Genomic DNA, 19,207 nt, shown 5'->3' on the forward strand with positions numbered 1-19,207 from the left:
AGTAGAGATACAATCACGAAAACCACTAAAAAATAATCAATATTTGGCAAAAGGGAAACCGAAAGCAACCAAACAACAAACCAAGCCAAAAACATCAAAAAACCAAGGACACAAATATTTGAAACCAAAACCAAAAGGCAAAGTTTTGCTTCGTCAAAGGTCGGCGGGAACACATGGAAGCCTCGTTGGTGAAGAAGGAGTCGTCAGAAGTTAGAAAGCACGCTAGGAAAGGTAAAAACCGAGAAACTAAAACCTAGATCTACGTTGATTTGGGGGATTTTGGGAGTTTGAGCTTTGGTTTTGGGTTCACGGGATTGAGGGCTTTCGATTTTGGCTAGCGCAGCAGCTGACGGCGGTGGGGTTCCACTGGAGGGTTGTTGGCCACTAGGCCAATTGGTTTGGTTGAGAGGATTTTGGGAAGAAGGGAGAGAGTGTTTTGTGAATAATGGGTTAAAATGATTTTTTAGGAAAATTTGGGCTATTTATAGGGTGGACTGGTTTGTAAGTACCAAATAATTTAATTATTTCCATAGTCCCTCTAATTTTAAAGTATAATTCATTTTGATTACCTATTGTAAATTTACCCTTGAATTTTGAATATATTCAATTTAATCCATATTTATATTTTTTATATTTTGTAAATTAACCCCCTAACTTTTTATTTTCCTCCTTGCAACTTTCAACTAACATCAATTAAACCTTTAATTTATAATGTTTTCCTAATCCCTCTTTAATTTTTATTTAATTTAGTTTAGTTTAATTTTTTTATTTAACATTAATTTGGATTTTTTAGGACAATTTTAATTTGTGAAAGGTAAGTATATTGGATCGAATTTTAAATTTTAATGTCAATTATAATTTTTACAATTAAGACAATCGAGAAATTAAATTGGTACCGAAAGGGCAATAAAAGAGTGTTAATCCTTCGTTTACTGTAATCGACTCTCGAATCGGATTAATTTCTGGTAAAATAAAGATCAGGTAAATGGTAATTTAAGGTGTTCGATCAACCATATTTTAAATGACCAGTGACGGCTCTAATACATTAATTAAAGTTGAAATCCGATTCCGGGCCCATATGAAGGAAGGTTACGACAGCACCCTCTCCATAGGTTCTGATATTCCTTGGACTATTGCTTTCTCTTCTCTTGTGTGGCAGGTTTGGAAGAGACGCAATGCAGTCATCTTCAATGGCCAAGGCTCATCCAACGTTGAGTTGTTTCATCTCAGTCATTCCTGGGCGAGACACTACTACTCATCCTTGGCGTCTACCGCTACTCGAGTTTACCCTATGGATGATAACACTCGACACTAATAGAGCCTTCAATAGCAAGTCCTCCTTAGGAACCTGTGGTGGCCTTCTTCAAAACCACGATGGAGACTTCCTTCTTGGTTTTAACAAGTTCGTTGTCCCTTCTTCAGTCCTTCAATAGAAACTCTGGGGAATCCACGAGGGTCTCTCCTTAGCTTGGTCTCTCGGCTTCAAAAAATATTCAATGTCAAACTGATAATACTGATGCTCACAATCTGATAACCTCCCCTGAAGCTTCCAGCATCCCCATAGCTCTCGTTCGAGCTATTTACGCTCTCTCCTCCAAAGCCTGGTATGTGAAATTCACTTCAATCCACCGTGAAGCCAACTTCGCAGCCGACGCCATAACAAAGCTCCGAGCCAATGCCGACGGATCCATCAAGATCTTCCAATCCCCTCCTGAAGCTCTCGATGATATCCTCATTAGAGACAACATTGGCCCTCCCCATCTGAAGAGTGGTAATCATAGGATATAAAGGCGCTTAGCCTCTTTTCCACTAAAAAAAGTGATATATGTGAAAATAATCAATATAATAAATTACTGAAATAAATTACTGAAATTTTAGGGGATTGGATAAATTATACAGTTGATTACTCAAATAAAAATAACATACTATTTTGTGTTATAATTTTATGTTTGTTAAATAATAGACCTTTTAAGTATATTTTAAAATGTCTGATCGATTTTAGAGTATATTAATAAACTATATTTTATTTTTAGTATATAAAAAATCAAAGAATAAAATAAAGTGAATTAGATTTAACTTTATCATAGACCCTTAAAATATTATAATAGTAATTTATTATTTATTAATTAATATATTTTATTTTTAAAGTAAATAAAAAATCAAAGAATAAAACAAAGTGAATTAGATTTAATAGACCGTTAAAATATTATAATAGTAATTTATTTATTATTATTAATAAATAATTATCATTGAAATTACTTTTTCCCAAACAAATGTTGACAAGAAAAAAATTAGTGTTTTTCTTTCAAAAATCTTAAAATTGTTTCTCTCTTTTATTATTATTGATTAATAGACAACTAAAACCAATTTTTGTGTTGGTTATCGTCGTCGATATTTTAAATTTTTCTTTAATTTCTCATATTATATCTTTATTTTTATTCTTTTTAGTTTTCAATAATTCTACATTTTTTTATATTTTTTGTTTTGTTTTTATAATTTTTATTTATTTTTATGAAACATTTTTGGTCCTTTGTTAGTTGTTTTAATTTATATTTTTTCAGAGTTAGTGCTTACTTGTTGTCATGTTTATCTTTTTTGCTTTGGATTTAGATACGTGATTTGCATTTGTAAATAGTTTTTTCACTTTGCTCGATTCTGATTTACGATTTATTGATGGTATTTTATTAGCTTTATCACATTTTATGGTTTATTTATTGATGTGGTCAAATCTGTTTGTATATATATTTTGTTCATTTTTTAGTTAGATTTTTAACATTTTCTTGGTCTTTATGTGGTCTTAAATGACTAATATTTGAGTTAATAGTTATAGAAAATATCCTAAATTATATGATTAATTTACATTTATGATCATAAACATTCATTATAATTTTGGATATTTCATATTTTTAGTGAAATTATCTGATTTTGAAAGAAATATATATTTTTAAAATTTCAATTAAATTTTTTATAATAATTTTAAAATATATGATTATTCTAAACGAGGGAAAACAAAAATAAAGAAAACCCTGAGGAGTGCCAAGTCAGCTTACCAAAGAAGGAAGATAAGAACGGGTCGTCGTCCCCGACAATCCGACTCCCATAAATTCCGCTCCCGTTATTTAACTCTCTAACCCTCCTCCCTCTTCTTTCCTAACACGTCCCTCTTTCGATTACCCGCATATCTTCCATCACAAATGACGGGAACCGATACCCAAAGCTCCTTCTTGGGACGAATCAGCATCAGGCGGAACCAGGTCAACGCCATGGATGGTTCCCATGAGCAAGAGATTGAAGACCTTGACCTCTTCCAGAAGCAAGTCTCCGATCGTTTCGCCGAGATCTTATCCGCCCCCGATGACACCCCCTTCGATGCCTTTCTCTCTATTTCCTGGATACGCAAGCTCCTCGACGTCTTCCTCGGCTGCGAAGCCGAATGCAAGGCTATTCTCTTGATGGGTCGTGATGCGGCTCAGATCTCCAAACCCCCTCTCGACCGCTTGATCCCTGAACTCCTCGACCGTGTCGTTAAGGCTTTAGACATTTGTAATGCTATCGCAAATGGGTTGGAGTTGGTCAGGCATTGCCAAAAACTGGCTGAGATTGCTGTTTTGGCTTTGGAACAAAAACCCTTTGGTGAAGGACAATCGAAGAGAGCAAAGAAGGCGTTGGTTTCGTTGATTTCAGCAATGCACCTCGACGATAAAGAAGGCAGCGCTCATAAAACGACGGACAGGAATTGGTCGTTTGGTCGCCGAGGTGGTAATAAAGATCGACCGCTGTTTGGACATTACAAGTCACTTTCTTGGCAGGTGGCTAGGAATTGGTCTGCTTCCAAACAGATTCACGCCATGACTATGAACGTCGTTCCTCCACGTGGACCGGAGGCATCCGGTTTGCCCTCCCTTATTTTCATAATGAACTTGATTATGGTTTTTGTCATGTGGGTATTGATTGCTGCAATTCCTTGTCAAGAGAGGAATGGTTTGACAACTCATCTTCCCATTCCTAAGAACGTGAATTGGACCCATACTCTGACTGGTTTACTTGAAAAAATTGGTGATGAGTGGAAGAAGAAGGAGAAGAAAGGGATGGCTGGTCTGTTATTCGAGATGCAGAAAATGGAGAAGCTTGGGCAGAGTTTGATAGACTTTACGGATTCATTTCAGTACCCCGGAGAGAAAGATAAGGTGGAGGAAGCTGCTAAACAAGTAGCCGAACTCGCCGAGGTTTGTCAGCGAATGGAAGAAGGGTTGGGGCCTTTGCAGATGCTGATCAGGGAAGTGTTCCATAGGCTGGTAAGAAGCAGAACTGAAATTCTTGATGTGTTGGATCAAGGCGCCAAATCATCTGCGCCGCTCGTGTAACTATGTCAATTGTCAGCCATTTTTGTGAGTTGGTCTTTTGGTCCGAAGCAGGGCCTAAAAGGGTTCTTTTTTTCCTTTTAATTTAACACAGACTTCAGGCAATATGGCTGTGGTGAAGCAAGCATTTTGTGAAGTGTAGTTTGTTTGTTTAATATGTCAACTGTTGTTTGATTTGAGTACAGAAGCTTTGAGGCAATGTAAATACTCAAACTATTATATAACATTTTTATATCCAACTGAAAGTTTCTCACTTTGCCTGAACTTTGTTTTACTTTGATGCATATTTTCTTGAGGGTTTGGATTCCTTCTTCGAATTCCAGTTACCCTGTCTCACAGTGGGAACCATATGAACATAAGAAAACAAACCTGAGACAAGTTTGCCCTATGGAGGATGGTAGATATAGTTTGAAGATACAGTGGAATGTATTGAATCTGGGTTTCCTTTTAACTTCAATATTCACTAGTTTCAACCCTTTAATTTTCTAAAAGAACCAGAAAGATTTGTTCTTTAACTACTGCTAAAAGCTTTGCTAAATATAAGTATGATCAGCCATATTGCACTTTTCACTAGGAAAACACCTTCAAATAACATGTCCCCATGTCCAGTCTCCACTTAGTTCCAGCCGCTGCTGCAACTGCAATTGCTGATCCTTTATTCCAATTATTTCTCCCATCCATTCTTTTTTACAGCTCGAAAAGCAATGGTGAGTTTATCAAACTCGCTCTCTGGTGCCCTCACTCTTCTACTTTGACTCGTCCTCCCCCTTCCTCTTCTGTTCAATTCAGAAGCTTCACCAGAAACTTAGTCGTTTCCTCTTCGTTTTCTAACAACAACTGAGAGTTCGTTTTCACCAGAATCGAAGTTTTCTTTTCCACTTTCCAGTTTGGTCAATAATTTCATGTTTGTATAACTTGATGGAATCTGGTTATTCGCTTTTTCTTGCTTCTGATAGACTCGTGATTGTTGGTCGAACATGGTATTTATCTTTCATAACCCTTAACTTCATGAGCTGAGAAACAGATGTTTGCTTGTTCTAACCTTCTAGAATGCTTCTCTTGTATGATTAAATGATTTACGACTGACGAGGATCCAGTAACGAGCGTTGATACAGAAAGGCAAACCTTAACTACAAATTCAGGCAAATTGCTCAAGTATGGATCTCTTATAGTTGCTACAGGATGTACAGCCTCAAGGTATGCTCATCAGTTTGCCTCTACCTCCGATTTAATTGTCCTAGATTACACACAAGAACTGGTGAAACAATAAAGAAGAAAAATCAGTCATTGATTTCTTGATAAATTTATTTGGGATTTCCAGATACAATAGGTGGTAACCTTCCTGGTGGGCACTGTATTCGGGAGGTATGACCATTAGTCATTTTTCCTTTCAAGATCTATACGTACACATTTTAGCATGACAGTTGTATGACTGCACGGCACGAGTTGAGCATGTTGATCATGCTTGTCGATCTTTTTCTGCACAGCATTGTGTCAAGGCATTACACAGTGCACAAACTCACTTGTGTGACAATCTATCCCTTTTCTTCCTCAAGCCGAATCTCTATGATGTTAAATGCATTCAGTGCTGCTCTTTCATTCTGAAAAGTTGATGACTTGCATCATTACCTGTTTATATTTTCCAGATATGATTATCTGCCCTACTTTTACTCGAGAGTTTTGAGTATGAAGGGAGCCCCAGGAAAGTTTGGTAGCAGTTCTTTGGGGACAATGTTGAGAATATATTTTACTTTGCATTTGTAACAGTACATGTAAAAAATACATGTTATATCACTTTTCAAGCATAACCCTTTTCAAGTAAGACACTTTTCAAGTATAATCCTTTATTGAATCGGTCACCCTTACAAATTCACAACTCTGCAATTTTTTTTCTTAGTATGAATAAACAAAAGAAAGGTAAACAAGAATGGTATGTATGGGCATGAGCAGTGCACACCAGTGTTGAGCTTTCCCCCCACAATATTGCATTTTTTGCATGCAGGGAAAGACCCTAAAAATATACAATTGTTTAAAGGTTTTATTTAGATACTGTATAATATGGTGAAAAGTCTGAGTTGATCCAGCTTAAGTCCTGGCTCGGACGAGTGGCGATTGAGGTAAGGGTGAGTGAGGTGACATGATGCTCGGTGACATGAAATCGTCCCTTCTTCGGGAGAAGCTGAGTTTAAGGCTGCTTCGTGTGCATAGTTTACGAGGAACCATAGCCTCATTCTGCCTAAATATGAAGGTTCTGATTCTCAACAAAGCAACTTCCATGGTGTGATCATCCATGTTAGCAAAGCATACCCTGAACCAACCTGGCTCATTGCAATGGAAAGAAGAACCGGGGGAAACGTTGAGTTTAACTTCGTTGATTATCACCCGCCACAGATCCATTTCGGCTTCCAATGTCTTCTCTTTCAGGAGTTTACGCAGATCCATCCATATGAACAGCCCTGCATTGCTCTTCAAAGAACCAATACCAACTTGAGAAAGACTCCAAGTGAAATACTTGTGCCTTTTGAATAACTGCTCTTTGCTTTCCACAATAAAATTATCAATAAAATCGTCATCGGACAGCATCGACGCGATTAAATGCTGCGTTTGTGAGGAAACCAGACCGAAGCTGGACATTTTCCGGGCACAGCTCACCACTGCATCGTTGTACGAGTACACAATGCCGACTCTGAAACCAGGGAACCCCATGTCCTTGGAAAGACTATACACAATGTGGATGAGATCACGATTACACTCGACTTCATCGATGATCTCGGAAATACTAACGAACTCGGGCTCCATGAAAACTGTGGCAGCATATATCTCATCACCAATCAAGTGTATGTTCTTTTCATTTATGAACTTCACAATACTCTTCAATGTCTCTCGATCCAAAATGGTGCCCAGGGGATTCGATGGATTGGTTATGAGCAAACCCTTGACTCTCAGGTTAGCTTCTTTTGCCTTTTTATATGCAGTTTCCAAGGCATTCCTGGTGATCTTGAAATTGTTCGAACTCTCACAAACGACCGGAACAAGCTCAACCCCTGTTCTCCACCTCAAGTCACGGTCAAACCTGCGAATCAATGGCAAATTTAGCTGTTTTGTCCATCTGATTTCCATTTAAAGGAAAACCTCAGAAAGATAAACTTGAGAAAAATGGCAAAAATCGATGAATTACCCTGGATAATAAGGAGTGGGAACCAGAAAAGCTTCACCAGGATCAGCCAAGCAAAAGGCAACCATCTCATGAGCTCCGGTTGCTCCGCCGCTCATAACAATCCGGTCAGGGTCAAAATTCACTCGGTCTCCCCTCACTTTCCCCATAAATTTTGCAACAGCCTGTCTGAACTCAGGCATCCCATGATAATCCTGGAAAAGAGCCGTCTCCTTGAATTTGTTAACACCTTCAGCACTGCAGAGGGAGGCTTCTGGGTGTTGCAAAACCCACTTTTTGATGAGGTTAAAGCAAAGCTGAAAATGATCAAAAACCAAAAAACACCATTAGTTCTTCATAGCCAGCAGCCATGAGCCATGTTAGCACAAAATTCTTGAGGGGGTTTCTTAATAGTTTACCTGATTCTCAGCTAGACCCATCTGAATGACCCCATCAGGTCTTTCCGTGGGGTGAAAAGGGTTGGTCTCGTATGCCTTCCATCCATCGAAATAAGGAGAGTTTTCACCATGACCATTTCCGGTTGCAATCTTGGATATGGCCACCATTCTATAAAGTATAAATGAATTTTGGTGTAGCTTACAGAGAAAGAACAGATTAGCCTAAGAGATACAACAGATTAGCTTTAGTGAGTGTGTTGAAATCCTCGAGAAATTGAAGATTTCTTGTTTTCCTGCTGGGGATTTGGGCGAAGCCAAGGTATTTATAGTGTTAGATAATCCATACAAGTCCATGATGGCTCCATCTCAGAAGGTTCCACGCAGGAGCAACGACACACATCTTTCACAGCAGTTTTGGATTTGGTAAATCTTTCCTACTTGTCCTTTTTTTTCCTACTCATGTTTGCTGATAGGATTTTGGAAAATTAAATAAAAAACATTTATAGAATTTAAAACATTTTCCATCACAAGTATTCCTGTTCGGTAACAATAATGGATTCAGTGCTTCTAAATAAGGAAACTCGCACACACGGTATCATTACCGAGTGTTACCACATGTGTGTCCTAAAATGAACTAAGCCAAAGTCATCCCATGTGATGATCCCCTACCACATTCATTGCTAACGTTTTCCAATGCCTACCGATATACGGGGTAGAATGAATCGAGAATAGTTGTCGTCTTGGAAATTTTAAATTCTCATAAAATTTAAATATTTTCTTTACGAGAGTTGGAGTTGGGCCAGTGGCTGAATCCAGTAAGTGGTCCCAATCAACTTATCTGGTATGACCCTTTGTGGAGGGTAGTTTAGGGAAATTGGAGATGCCGACATACACTTTGACAGGTTCAGGAGTCTAAGCTGTTTGTATGTCTCAAGCAACCAACACGTTACTTTATTTAATTGTTTATTAATATTTTTATGAAGTCGAACCCTTTGGTTGCTGCTAATGGAGGTTTGAAATGGTCTAAGCATGAGTTGAGGAGATGAGAGTTTAATGGTTCCAAATTCAAACAAGGGAACACTAGGGTTGAACTCGTGAGGGCAGCCCATTGTCACGGACTTAATCGCTTAATAAGCCTCGTGCGACCTTAGCTCCTTTTCGCCCCTTGCGATAGCTAAGTCAGCCTCACTCGAACTCGTGCTAGAGAAAGGATTGGCAAGGAAACAAAGAAGAAAGGAAAGAACTTAGAGAGAAAGCTTGTTGAATGCTTGAATGCTTACAACTCTTGGATGATTTACAAATGAGGATTCTACACCTATTTATAGCATCCCACCTCCTCAATGGACGGTGGAGATTGATTTGATCCTACGGTAGGGAGAGATTCTCTAGAATTCTCCATTATTTCCTACCTAACATGGAAGACTCTAGAATGCTTCTAGAATATGTACAAGTCTTGAGTGTTCTAGAATAATCTACACTATTCTATCAACCTCCAAGACCAAATATGGCCCAACATAGCCAAAATAGCCCAAAGTGTGGGGAAAAGGCCCAATTTCGTGACATTCTCCCCCACCTATTCTGGCGTCGTCCTCGTCGCCTCGTACGCTTTGAGATGTTCTTCGAACTGCCACAAGTCTTCAGCTAGCTCCCATGTTGCCTCGGACTCTGGTAGCCCTTTCCACTTGATTAAATACTCGGTACGCGGTGGGACTCCTCTCTTGCGGACCGTCCTGCTTGTGAGCACCGTTTCCACCTCTTTGTCATAAGACTTGGTTACTACGGGAGGTGCTCGATGCGAATACCCTCGGCTTGGGTCTTCCTTGTCGACATGATATGGCTTGAGCATACTTACATGGAAGACCGGATGAATCTTAAGTGTACTTGGCAAGTCTAAGCGATAAGACACTTTTCCCACCTTGGCAAGTACTTGGAATAGTCCCTCGTATCTCCGTATTAGTCCTTTGTGAACGCTTCGGAGGGCTTTAAATTGTTGTGGCAAAAGCTTCACAAAGACTAGGTCTCCAACGGAGAACTCTCGATGTCGCCTCTTCTCGTCCGCCCATTTCTTCATCTTCTTTCGTGCTTTCTCCAGACATGCGCGGGCGATGTCGGCGTTCTCCTCCCATGACTTAGCCATCTTGGCGGCCCCGGGACTCTTACCCTCGTCAAGTGGCATTGTCAATGTATGCGGCGTGAGCGGTTGTTGTCCGGTCGCAAGCTCGAACGGACTCCGGCCTGTGGCTTCACTTCGCTGCAAGTTATAAGAGAATTGGGCGACGTCTAGCAATTTCGCCCAATCTCGTTGGTTAGCACTCACAAAGTGCCGCAAATAACACTCCAACAAGGAGTTCACCCGTTCGGTCTGCCCATCAGTTTGAGGGTGAAAGCTTGTGGAGAAATTTAACTCGGCGCCAAGGAGCTTGAACAATTCCGTCCAAAGGCGTCCGGTAAATCGAGGGTCTCGATCACTGATGATGCTCCTTGGTAGGCCCCAATGCTTCACGACATTCTTGAAGAATACTCGCGCGGCCTCCTCCGCAGTGCAATCCTTGGGGCATGGTATGAAAGTCCCATACTTAGAAAATCGGTCCACGACGACCATGATCGAACCGTATCCCTCGGACTTGGGTAATGCACTAATGAAATCCAAGGTGATCGCATCCCAAGGTCTTTGGGGAACTGGTAAAGGTTCCAGTAATCCCGTCGGCTGTCGGTTCTCCACTTTGTCTTGTTGGCACACAAGACAAGTCTTCACGTAAAGCTCCACGCTATCCTTCATATGGGGCCAATAGTATGCCGTCTCTAGCAATGCCATAGTGCGCTTTTGACCCGGATGACCAGCCCACTTGGTGTCGTGACACTCTTTGACAAGATCTCGCCTTAAGTTGTCCCACTTTGGAACATAGATTCGTCGTCCCTTGGTGTAGAGTAGACCGTCCTCTACCCAAAACCGTTGGGTTTTGCCATCGCTAGCCAGCTTTACTAATTCTCTTGCCATTGGATCTTGCTCAAGGCCCTCCTTGATGCGCTCCAACACGGTTCCCTTGGCTAGAGAGATCGCAGCGAGCTCCGCCTTTCGACTTAAGGCATCGGCTACAACGTTGGCTTTGCCCGGCTTATATTCCAACGTGTAGTCGAACTCGGCTAAGAAGTCTTGCCACCTAGCTTGTTTTGGTGATAGCTTCTTCTGGGTCTGAAAGTAACTCGTCGCCACGTTGTCGGTCTTGATGGTGAAGTGCGCGCCGAGTAAGTAATGTCTCCATACCCGCAAGCAATGGATGATGGCTGTCATCTCCTTCTCTTGCACCGTGTACCGCCTCTCGGTGTCATTCAGCTTGCGGCTCTCAAATGCTATCGGATGCCCCTCTTGCATTAATACTCCCCCGATTGCGAAGTCGGATGCATCGGTATGCACCTCGAACGGCATGGTAAAGTCGGGTAAGGCCAAGACAGGTTCTTGGCTAACTGCTGCCTTCAGGTTCTCAAAGGCCTTCTGACATTGTTCGGACCACTCCCATGCCTTCCCCTTCTTGAGTAGGTCCGTCAATGGTGATGCTCGCGCTGAGTAGCCCTGTATAAACCGGCAATAATAATTTACTAGACCAAGGAAAGACCTCATCTCACTTACCTTGGTCGGCGGCTCCCACTCGGTTATGGCCTTGATTTTGTTCCTGTCCATTAATAGCTTCCCGTGACCGATTACATGTCCAAGGAAGTGTACTTCCTCGGTGGCAAACGTGCACTTTTCCTTCTTGACGTACAACTCGTTTTCTCGAAGTATCTTGAACACAATCCTCAAGTGGTCTACATGTTCTTCGATGGAATTACTGTATACCACGATATCGTCCAAGTACACCCACCATGAACTGGTCCAAGTACGGTTGGAAGAGCTTGTTCATGAGCGTGCAAAACGTCGCCGGTGCATTGGTTAGACCAAAGGGCATGACCAACCACTCGTACGATCCGTATCGGGTGATGCATGCAGTCTTTGGCTCGTCGCCTTCTGCTATTCGAACTTGGTAGTAGCCTTTTTGCAAGTCCATCTTCGTGTACACCTTGGCTCCTCCAAGTCTGTCAAATAAATCGGCAATCAAAGGGATCGGGTAGCGATTTTTAATGGTTACCTTGTTAAGTGCCCGGGTAATCGACGCACATGCGCAATGACCCATCGTGCTTCTTTTGGAAGAGTACCGGTGCGTCATACGGTGCCTTCGAAGGTCGAATCATTCCCATATCTACTAGCTCCTTGAGTTGCCTTCGAAGTTCCTCAAGTTCGAGTGGGGCCATTCGGTAGGGTGCCAGGGCAGGCGGCTTGGCACCGGGTTCCAACTCGATCTTGTGATCCACCTCACGCCTTGGGGGAAGTTTATTTGGTAACTCGGGCGGCATCACGTCCTTGTTTTCCTCTAGGACTTCACGGATGATCAATGGTAGGTCATCCGTTTTCTCGATCTCGTCATCTTCCTTTAGTATGGCCAAGTATGTAATGTCCCCTTTCTTGATGCCTTTATCAAGTTGTATGGCCGAGAGTTGTGTGGCATCTCGACCTTTCTCTTTCGGTGCCTCGACCGTGGGGATCATGCAAGGAGATCCTTTCTCCAAGATACAAACAGAACTAAAGGAAGGCATAGGGATAGCGGTTACCTGTCGGAGAAAGTCTAACCCCAAAATGACTTTAAAGTCATCCATGGGAATGACAGAAAAGTTCACTTGGCACTTCCAAGTGCCTAAGCGTAGCTCGACCCCTCGTGCCACGCCATGGACGTGGTCCTTTACACAAGAAGCATCCTCCTTTGGGAACGAAGGCCTTTTTCTTCTCTTCATAGTCCCTTCGGCCCGGACGTCGATCACGATCTCCCTCTTTAGTTTGTGGCCTTCGGTGATCTCGGTCTCGGTTGCCTTGGTAATTCTCCCGCCGTTCTCCCCCACCTTTGGCTGGATACTTATCTTTATTTTTCGTTGCATTGGTGTGGGAGTAGGGTTGGAAGTCGACAAGTGACTCGGCGATGGCAATGGCCTCATCAACCGTTTTAATGTCCCGACGGTGCATCTCTTGCTTGGCCCATCCTTGTAGTCCGTCAATGAAGTAGAACAAGAGATCTTCTTCGGACATATTGGGAATTTGAAGCATAAGGGTTGTGAATTCTTTCACATAGTCCCGCATGATACCCCGTTGCTTCAACTCCCGCAATTTCTTGCGAGCCTCGTAGACCACATTCTCGGGATAGAAGTGCTTCTTGAGTTCTTTCTTGAACTCATCCCACGTATCTACCCGACAAGCTCCTCGCTCAATGTCGGCATGTTTCCTACGCCACCATAACATAGCAGTATCGGAAAGATATAAGGCAGCGGTCTTTACCTTGGCGGCCTCGTCGTTAAGGCCGATTCCCTCAAAGTATTGCTCCATCCGCCATAGGTAGTTTTCGACTTCCTTGGCGTCCATTGCCCCGTTGAACCCTTGTGGCTTGGGGCACTCGACCCTCGGGGTGGAGACATGGTTAGCGCTCCCGCTAACGGCGGCTCTCTTGCAGAGCGTCAAGTCCTCCCGCATCCCCTCGATGCTTTCACGGACGGCTTGGATCATATCCTCTAGCTGTATGAACCGAGTTTCCACCTCGTTGTTGGTCTCTTCGGCATTTCCTTTGAGTGTGTCAACTTGCTCCAAGACATGGTCCTCCAACGTCTTGAAGTCGTGCTGGACCCTTTCCAGCTTCTCGCCAAACTCTGCCACCATCGGTTCTATGGAAGTGCTCTCGCGGGCCTTACTTTGGTCCCTCTTCTTATTCTTGTTGGTAGGTGCAGCTTCTCTTCCACGTTCCTCAGCAACAATCGACTCGTTCGAATTTCCGGCCATTCCTACAATACACGTGCACGATATTGACGCCTTTACTGGCTCTGATACCAACTGTCACGGACTTAATCGCTTAATAAGCCTCGTGCGACCTTAGCTCCTTTTCGCCCCTTGCGATAGCTAAGTCAGCCTCACTCGAACTCGTGCTAGAGAAAGGATTGGCAAGGAAACAAAGAAGAAAGGAAAGAACTTAGAGAGAAAGCTTGTTGAATGCTTGAATGCTTACAACTCTTGGATGATTTACAAATGAGGAGGATTCTACACCTATTTATAGCATCCCACCTCCTCAATGGACGGTGGAGATTGATTTGATCCTACGGTAGGGAGAGATTCTCTAGAATTCTCCATTATTTCCTACCTAACATGGAAGACTCTAGAATGCTTCTAGAATATGTACAAGTCTTGAGTGTTCTAGAATAATCTACACTATTCTATCAACCTCTAAGACCAAATGTGGCCCAACATAGCCAAAATAGCCCAAAGTGTGGGGAAAAGGCCCAATTTCGTGACACCATGGTCACTTTTTATGCGGCGCAAAGTAAGAATAAAGGAATTGAACAACATGTTAGAACATAACATAAATATTATTAAGGAAAACTTCATAAGACTATTGACCAATTTGGAATCTAGTGTTCTCCGTCAATGTTTTACCATCCTTCTTCTGGTTGCTGGTCCAACCAGATACAATAAAGTTGAAGGATGCTTCGGGGAATGGAATTATTCTCTTGCTCATCTGTAGGACCACATTATGAGCTGAGATACTTGGATTTTCACCAAGGCCACTAATGAGTCTTTGCCTTGAGATTGACCAAAAATGGTGCTTTCCGAGCAGCCGGGACTATAACATCCTTGTGTTGGGCCTAGTTCTGGTCTTGCTTATGTTCAACATGGGGTTTATGGTTCACGGTGGTTTAATGGGTTACGAGTAAAGGAGATTGATCGACGATTTGTGATTTAATGGGCCTAGTTCTGGATTTTTTACTATTAATTTTTTTTTTGCAAATATATAAAATTAACTTTTTTATTAATTTTTTTTACGTGTGCGTTATATAGGAAAAATAACTTTTTAGATTAACTAAATTTTCAAAGTGTGGATCCCAAATTTTGAGGTCTTGTGACGACCACAAACTATATTTGCTAATGGACGGGTTTGATGAGAGTATATCCCAAAGGTAGGTGTGAGCAAAATTTAACTAGACTCAAAAAATTGATTTTTTTAATTTCGAGTTATTAGAGTCAACTTGAATTAGCAATTCGATTTTCGAGTTCGAGTTGAAATTTTAAAATTTGAATTACTCAATATATAAAAATAATAATAAATTTGACTAAATATTTTTATAGTTTTTCGATTTAGTCCGTGATTTAATTATTCCTTCAATTCATCCTTTATTTTAAGTCCTTTTTTTACCAAATTTGAATCATTTATTTTAAGTACTTTCAATTTCTCTTTTTGATAACAAATTTTCTATTTTCTATTTAGGCCCTCAATTTTTTTATAACTTCCTTATTTCTTCAATTCATCATTTATTTTAAGTATATTTTTACTAAATTTGAATCATATGCTCCTAAACCATCGTAGAATACATATGTACTTTCAATTCCTACTTTTTGATAACAAATTTTCTATTTTTCAATTTTGTCCCTCAATTTTTTATAATTTTCTTATTTCGTCAATTCATCTTTTATTTTAAGTATGTTTTTATCAAATTTGAACCACATGCTCATATATCATAATAGAATACCTATGTAACTTCAATTCTTACCTTTTTTTTTTACTAAAAATGTAATCTCTTTCTTTTTATTTAGTCCCTTAACTTTGCATTTTACTCAATTTGGTCTTTTGACTACAATTGTTTGCAAATTCTTTATTCCCATCAATTCATTGACTCCTTTATACTCTCATTAATATTTTACCCTCAAAATAATTCTTTAAAATATAATATTATGAATATATTTCATGATTTTAGATTGTATTTGATATACTAAATAACATTTTGATGTGAAAATAATATAAAATATCTATATCTTATATGGTTAGAGAAAGTCAAAAAATTGGAACAAATTCTTGTCATAATACTATAAATAATTATAATAAAATTAGTATAGAAACTTGAATAACTTAACTCGAATTTCTTAAACTCGACTCGAAAAAATTCCAAGTTAAATTTGAGTTGTAAAATACAACTCGTCAACTCGAATGACTCGAAAATTTTGAACTCGATTAGATCGAATGCTCACCTGTATACAAAGGTTGATTCATTTTCCAAACACAAAAAGAATATAGGTTTGTTTTGAAGAAAGGTTCATTGCATTGTGGTTGGTGGAGTCACCGAGAAACAAAGCATCTCAGTTTTCTTCAGAATTCCTCAATACACAGCTCTTGAAGCATAAACTTTTACTAGTTCATTTTTACCTATAACGTTCAGGTCAAAATCATGTTTATGGTGTGCAAATTATATGTACAAGCACTTCGCATGCTAGGTAGAATATAAGAATATATGTAAAGTTTTCTTATGTTATGTAGATGCATATATCATTCTAGTCATCACAAGCCAATATAACAACTTAATCCCATTTTCAACAATAAACAAATTAAGCTTTTTGAAGAAAGATCCATTGCCCGTTAGGTTCATTGTATTTGTACCAAACAGAGTACAAGGTTCATTGCATTGTGATTGGGAGGTCACTATAAGAGTCAAAGCATCAAGGATTTCCTCCACTTATGGGTAAATCAATCCGACTTGAACAAATAAGATTATATTCATACTTGGTTGCTTATTTTTTAAGGTATTTGTGTTAGATTCATTTAACGTTCATGAACACGTTTGTTAACATTCATTAACATAGGCGAACATTTTTTATCAAAATGGTGAAATTACACCACTAGTCCTTAAGCTTCATAGTTTGAACTTTAAAGTTTATTGTGCGTTCAATTTAGTCCCTGTCTTCACCAAAGAGAACCATATAAACAAGCTTAAAATGAGTAGATAAATGAATTTTCAAACGTGCTTGTTCATGAACATAAACGAACTGAACACATTCCTATTTATATTCGTTTGTTTATTAAACGAACATAAATTTGTTCATAATTGATAAACAAACGTCATATTTACAGTTAATCGAACACTGTTCATTTACACCCGTAGTCCCACTGAAGCAGTGTCATTTGTACTTCACTCCTCAACACAGCATATTAGAGCTATTAATGTGCTTCGTTCAAGCATGCAAGACAGTCTGATAAATGCTTCCAATTAGTAGACTTGGTCTTCGTTTCTCATATGGGTTCAGCAAACCAGGCAACATAAATGCATATGATTTCAGCCATGCGGCATGGAATGAATACAAATAAAAGGATGTGTAGAGCTATACTTGATACGGAGGTAAACCAACAACAAGTTTGATTTGTACACACAAAACGTACAAGTATGGCATCCTGGTTTACAACAATGAATAAGCCGCTCTACAGTTTCTATAACGAACATTCGATACGAGAAGGTACATTTACATGAGCGCCAAAGAAAAGAACGAAAATCTCATTAGGAATAGGAGGTCGAAGCCTTAACTTGCTTGCACCCATGCTCTGGCATTAGCTGTTCAGTGGCAGCCCTCTTCAGTCTCAACTGAAATGCAAAGCAGTAAGAGATTGCATGAAATACTCACAAGTCACACCTACTCTAAAATTATATGCACATGTGTTTAAGTGGATGAGCTGTGGCACTCTACACCTGGATGCAATTTGAAGTTACGACAGTTCAGAACACACAGAAATAAGATCCTCCACATTTCCATTCCAATTGATAAACAATTTAAATGATTTAAGCGATACATTCATTATATTCTGATTAGAAATCTCCATTCTTTGTTGATATTCAAACAAAACTGAGGATGGAAAGAAACAATTCTAGGGAAATGATCTGATATTTAGTTTACAGAAGGGAACAAATAACTAACAGGCAAGGTTAAATCAATTTCTCAATCATAACCATTTATTAAATGCCCAGTTGGGAAGACAATACCATTATAAACGAGTGTCAGACAATATGGGAATAAGGAGGTCTCCTACGGAAGCTGCTCTCAACCTAGTGTTGGGGGCAGCCTACTATCTTACCTCCCCTTACCCCATTACACATGAGAACAAGGGACAACCATGAGATGACTATCCAGCTTGGTTGGTAGAGCACAAGGTTCTTAACCTTGAGGTCGTGGGATCGAGTCTCACGGAGGGCATTTTATAATTCGGAGGTCTTCTACAGAAGTTGCTCTTAACCTGGTGTTGGGGGTAGCCTACTATCTTACTTTCCCTTTACCCCATTACATATGAGAACAAGGGACAACCATTTTTTTAACTAGAAAACAACAACCACTCGAGCATTCCTTTTGGGTGGATCAGCCTATTTTCTCCTTTTTCCTTTTCCCAGCCTCAAATTCTATGTTCATCGGCCGCCCTGTCTGCCATGGAATTTTCATGAGGCCAATACACGAAACACTTGTCTTTGTTCCCAAGAATTCTGCCCTATTTCAGACTCTAAAAAGGTGTAAACCGGCGCACATAATCTACTCTCTTAAGTTTCTATTCACATTTATGAACTTGTTCAGCTCCTTTAAAGCATTTTCTAGAAGAAAAAAAAAATGAATTAGTGCTCCTTAGTTGTTGCTATAGATATAATTTTACGCATAAAAACTTAGTGGTTTGGGTTTCATGCTTTACTGTTTCATTTTCCATAAATAATTTGGATCGATTCGGGTCACACACTTGATTTTGATGAGTGAGTCTCCCAACGAGAATTTTTTACATACACAAAGACTCGAATTCAATACATACTTAAACAATATTAAACTACTTACTAGAATCAACTCGTGTCTATAATCTTTTATATGTCCATGTCATCTTTATATTATACTGTGTTTCGACTGTTTTGGCCCTCTTTCGCCTTTCTCTCATTTCGGCCACCTTTTATTTCATTCCTTCTATTTTGGCCCTTTATTTAAACAAATAGGAAAAACCTTCATCCTTTGGTGACAACTTTTCCTTATAATTTACACAATTAATTCAAATTCGTCAAGAAGGGACAACGAATTTGCTATAACTCATTAAATTTTCACGAATTTCTTATTCGAAAAAATGTATGTAAATCTTGGTGTTTTTTGGAACATCTTTGACTTAATCAAGGATCTCTAATGATTTCTTCCTATGTCAATCCATACTTGTTCAAAAGTTTTATGTACATAAATTCCTTTTACAATTTATATTTAAATATAAATTATCTCTTATAATTACACTTATTCGTAATTGTTTAATAGTTTTTTCAACACAAGTTTTAAATGATCTTTTTTTTATGTAGAAATTATTGCTAGATTGATTACGGTTTGGAAATAGGGAGGGGCAGTTTGGGTCGGGTTTCGATCCGATTCGAAAATTATACACCCTCCACCCGACCCGAAC

At 39.7% G+C, this 19,207-nt stretch overlaps 2 protein-coding genes across 2 annotated transcripts; one reads left to right on the top strand and one right to left on the bottom strand.

Annotated features, from left to right (window-relative positions):
• Positions 1-714: 714 nt before the first annotated feature.
• LOC120186844 lies at positions 715-4,614 on the top strand. The gene is made up of 2 exons (XM_039190676.1): positions 715-748; positions 3,174-4,614. The coding sequence occupies exon 2, from the start codon at positions 3,195-3,197 to the stop codon at positions 4,362-4,364; it is 1,170 nt and encodes a 389-aa protein (XP_039046607.1). The 5' UTR covers positions 715-748; positions 3,174-3,194; the 3' UTR covers positions 4,365-4,614.
• Positions 4,615-6,208: 1,594 nt separating this feature from the next.
• LOC120186829 (1-aminocyclopropane-1-carboxylate synthase-like) lies at positions 6,209-8,205 on the bottom strand. The gene is made up of 3 exons (XM_039190666.1): positions 7,935-8,205; positions 7,540-7,832; positions 6,209-7,434 (listed from the first exon to the last, which is right to left on the bottom strand). The coding sequence occupies exons 1-3, from the start codon at positions 8,079-8,081 to the stop codon at positions 6,447-6,449; spliced, it is 1,428 nt and encodes a 475-aa protein (XP_039046597.1). The 5' UTR covers positions 8,082-8,205; the 3' UTR covers positions 6,209-6,446.
• Positions 8,206-19,207: the final 11,002 nt, after the last annotated feature.

The sequence above is a fragment of the Hibiscus syriacus genome, unplaced genomic scaffold, assembly GCF_006381635.1.
Source record: "Hibiscus syriacus cultivar Baekdansim isolate YM2019G1 unplaced genomic scaffold, ASM638163v2 tig00113721_pilon, whole genome shotgun sequence".
Lineage (NCBI taxonomy): Eukaryota > Viridiplantae > Streptophyta > Magnoliopsida > Malvales > Malvaceae > Hibiscus > Hibiscus syriacus.

Bases quoted from the DNA above. Each gene is read 5' to 3' on its own strand.
- LOC120186844 (XM_039190676.1), top strand. From the start codon at position 3,195: ATGACGGGAACCGATACCCAAAGCTCCTTCTTGGGACGAATCAGCATC.
- LOC120186829 (XM_039190666.1), bottom strand. From the start codon at position 8,081: ATGGTGGCCATATCCAAGATTGCAACCGGAAATGGTCATGGTGAAAAC. The intron at 7,833-7,934 runs GTAAACTATTAA...GATCATTTTCAG, and splicing joins TGGGTCTAGCTGAGAATCAG to CTTTGCTTTAACCTCATCAA. The intron at 7,435-7,539 runs GTAATTCATCGA...ATTGATTCGCAG, and splicing joins CCCACTCCTTATTATCCAGG to GTTTGACCGTGACTTGAGGT.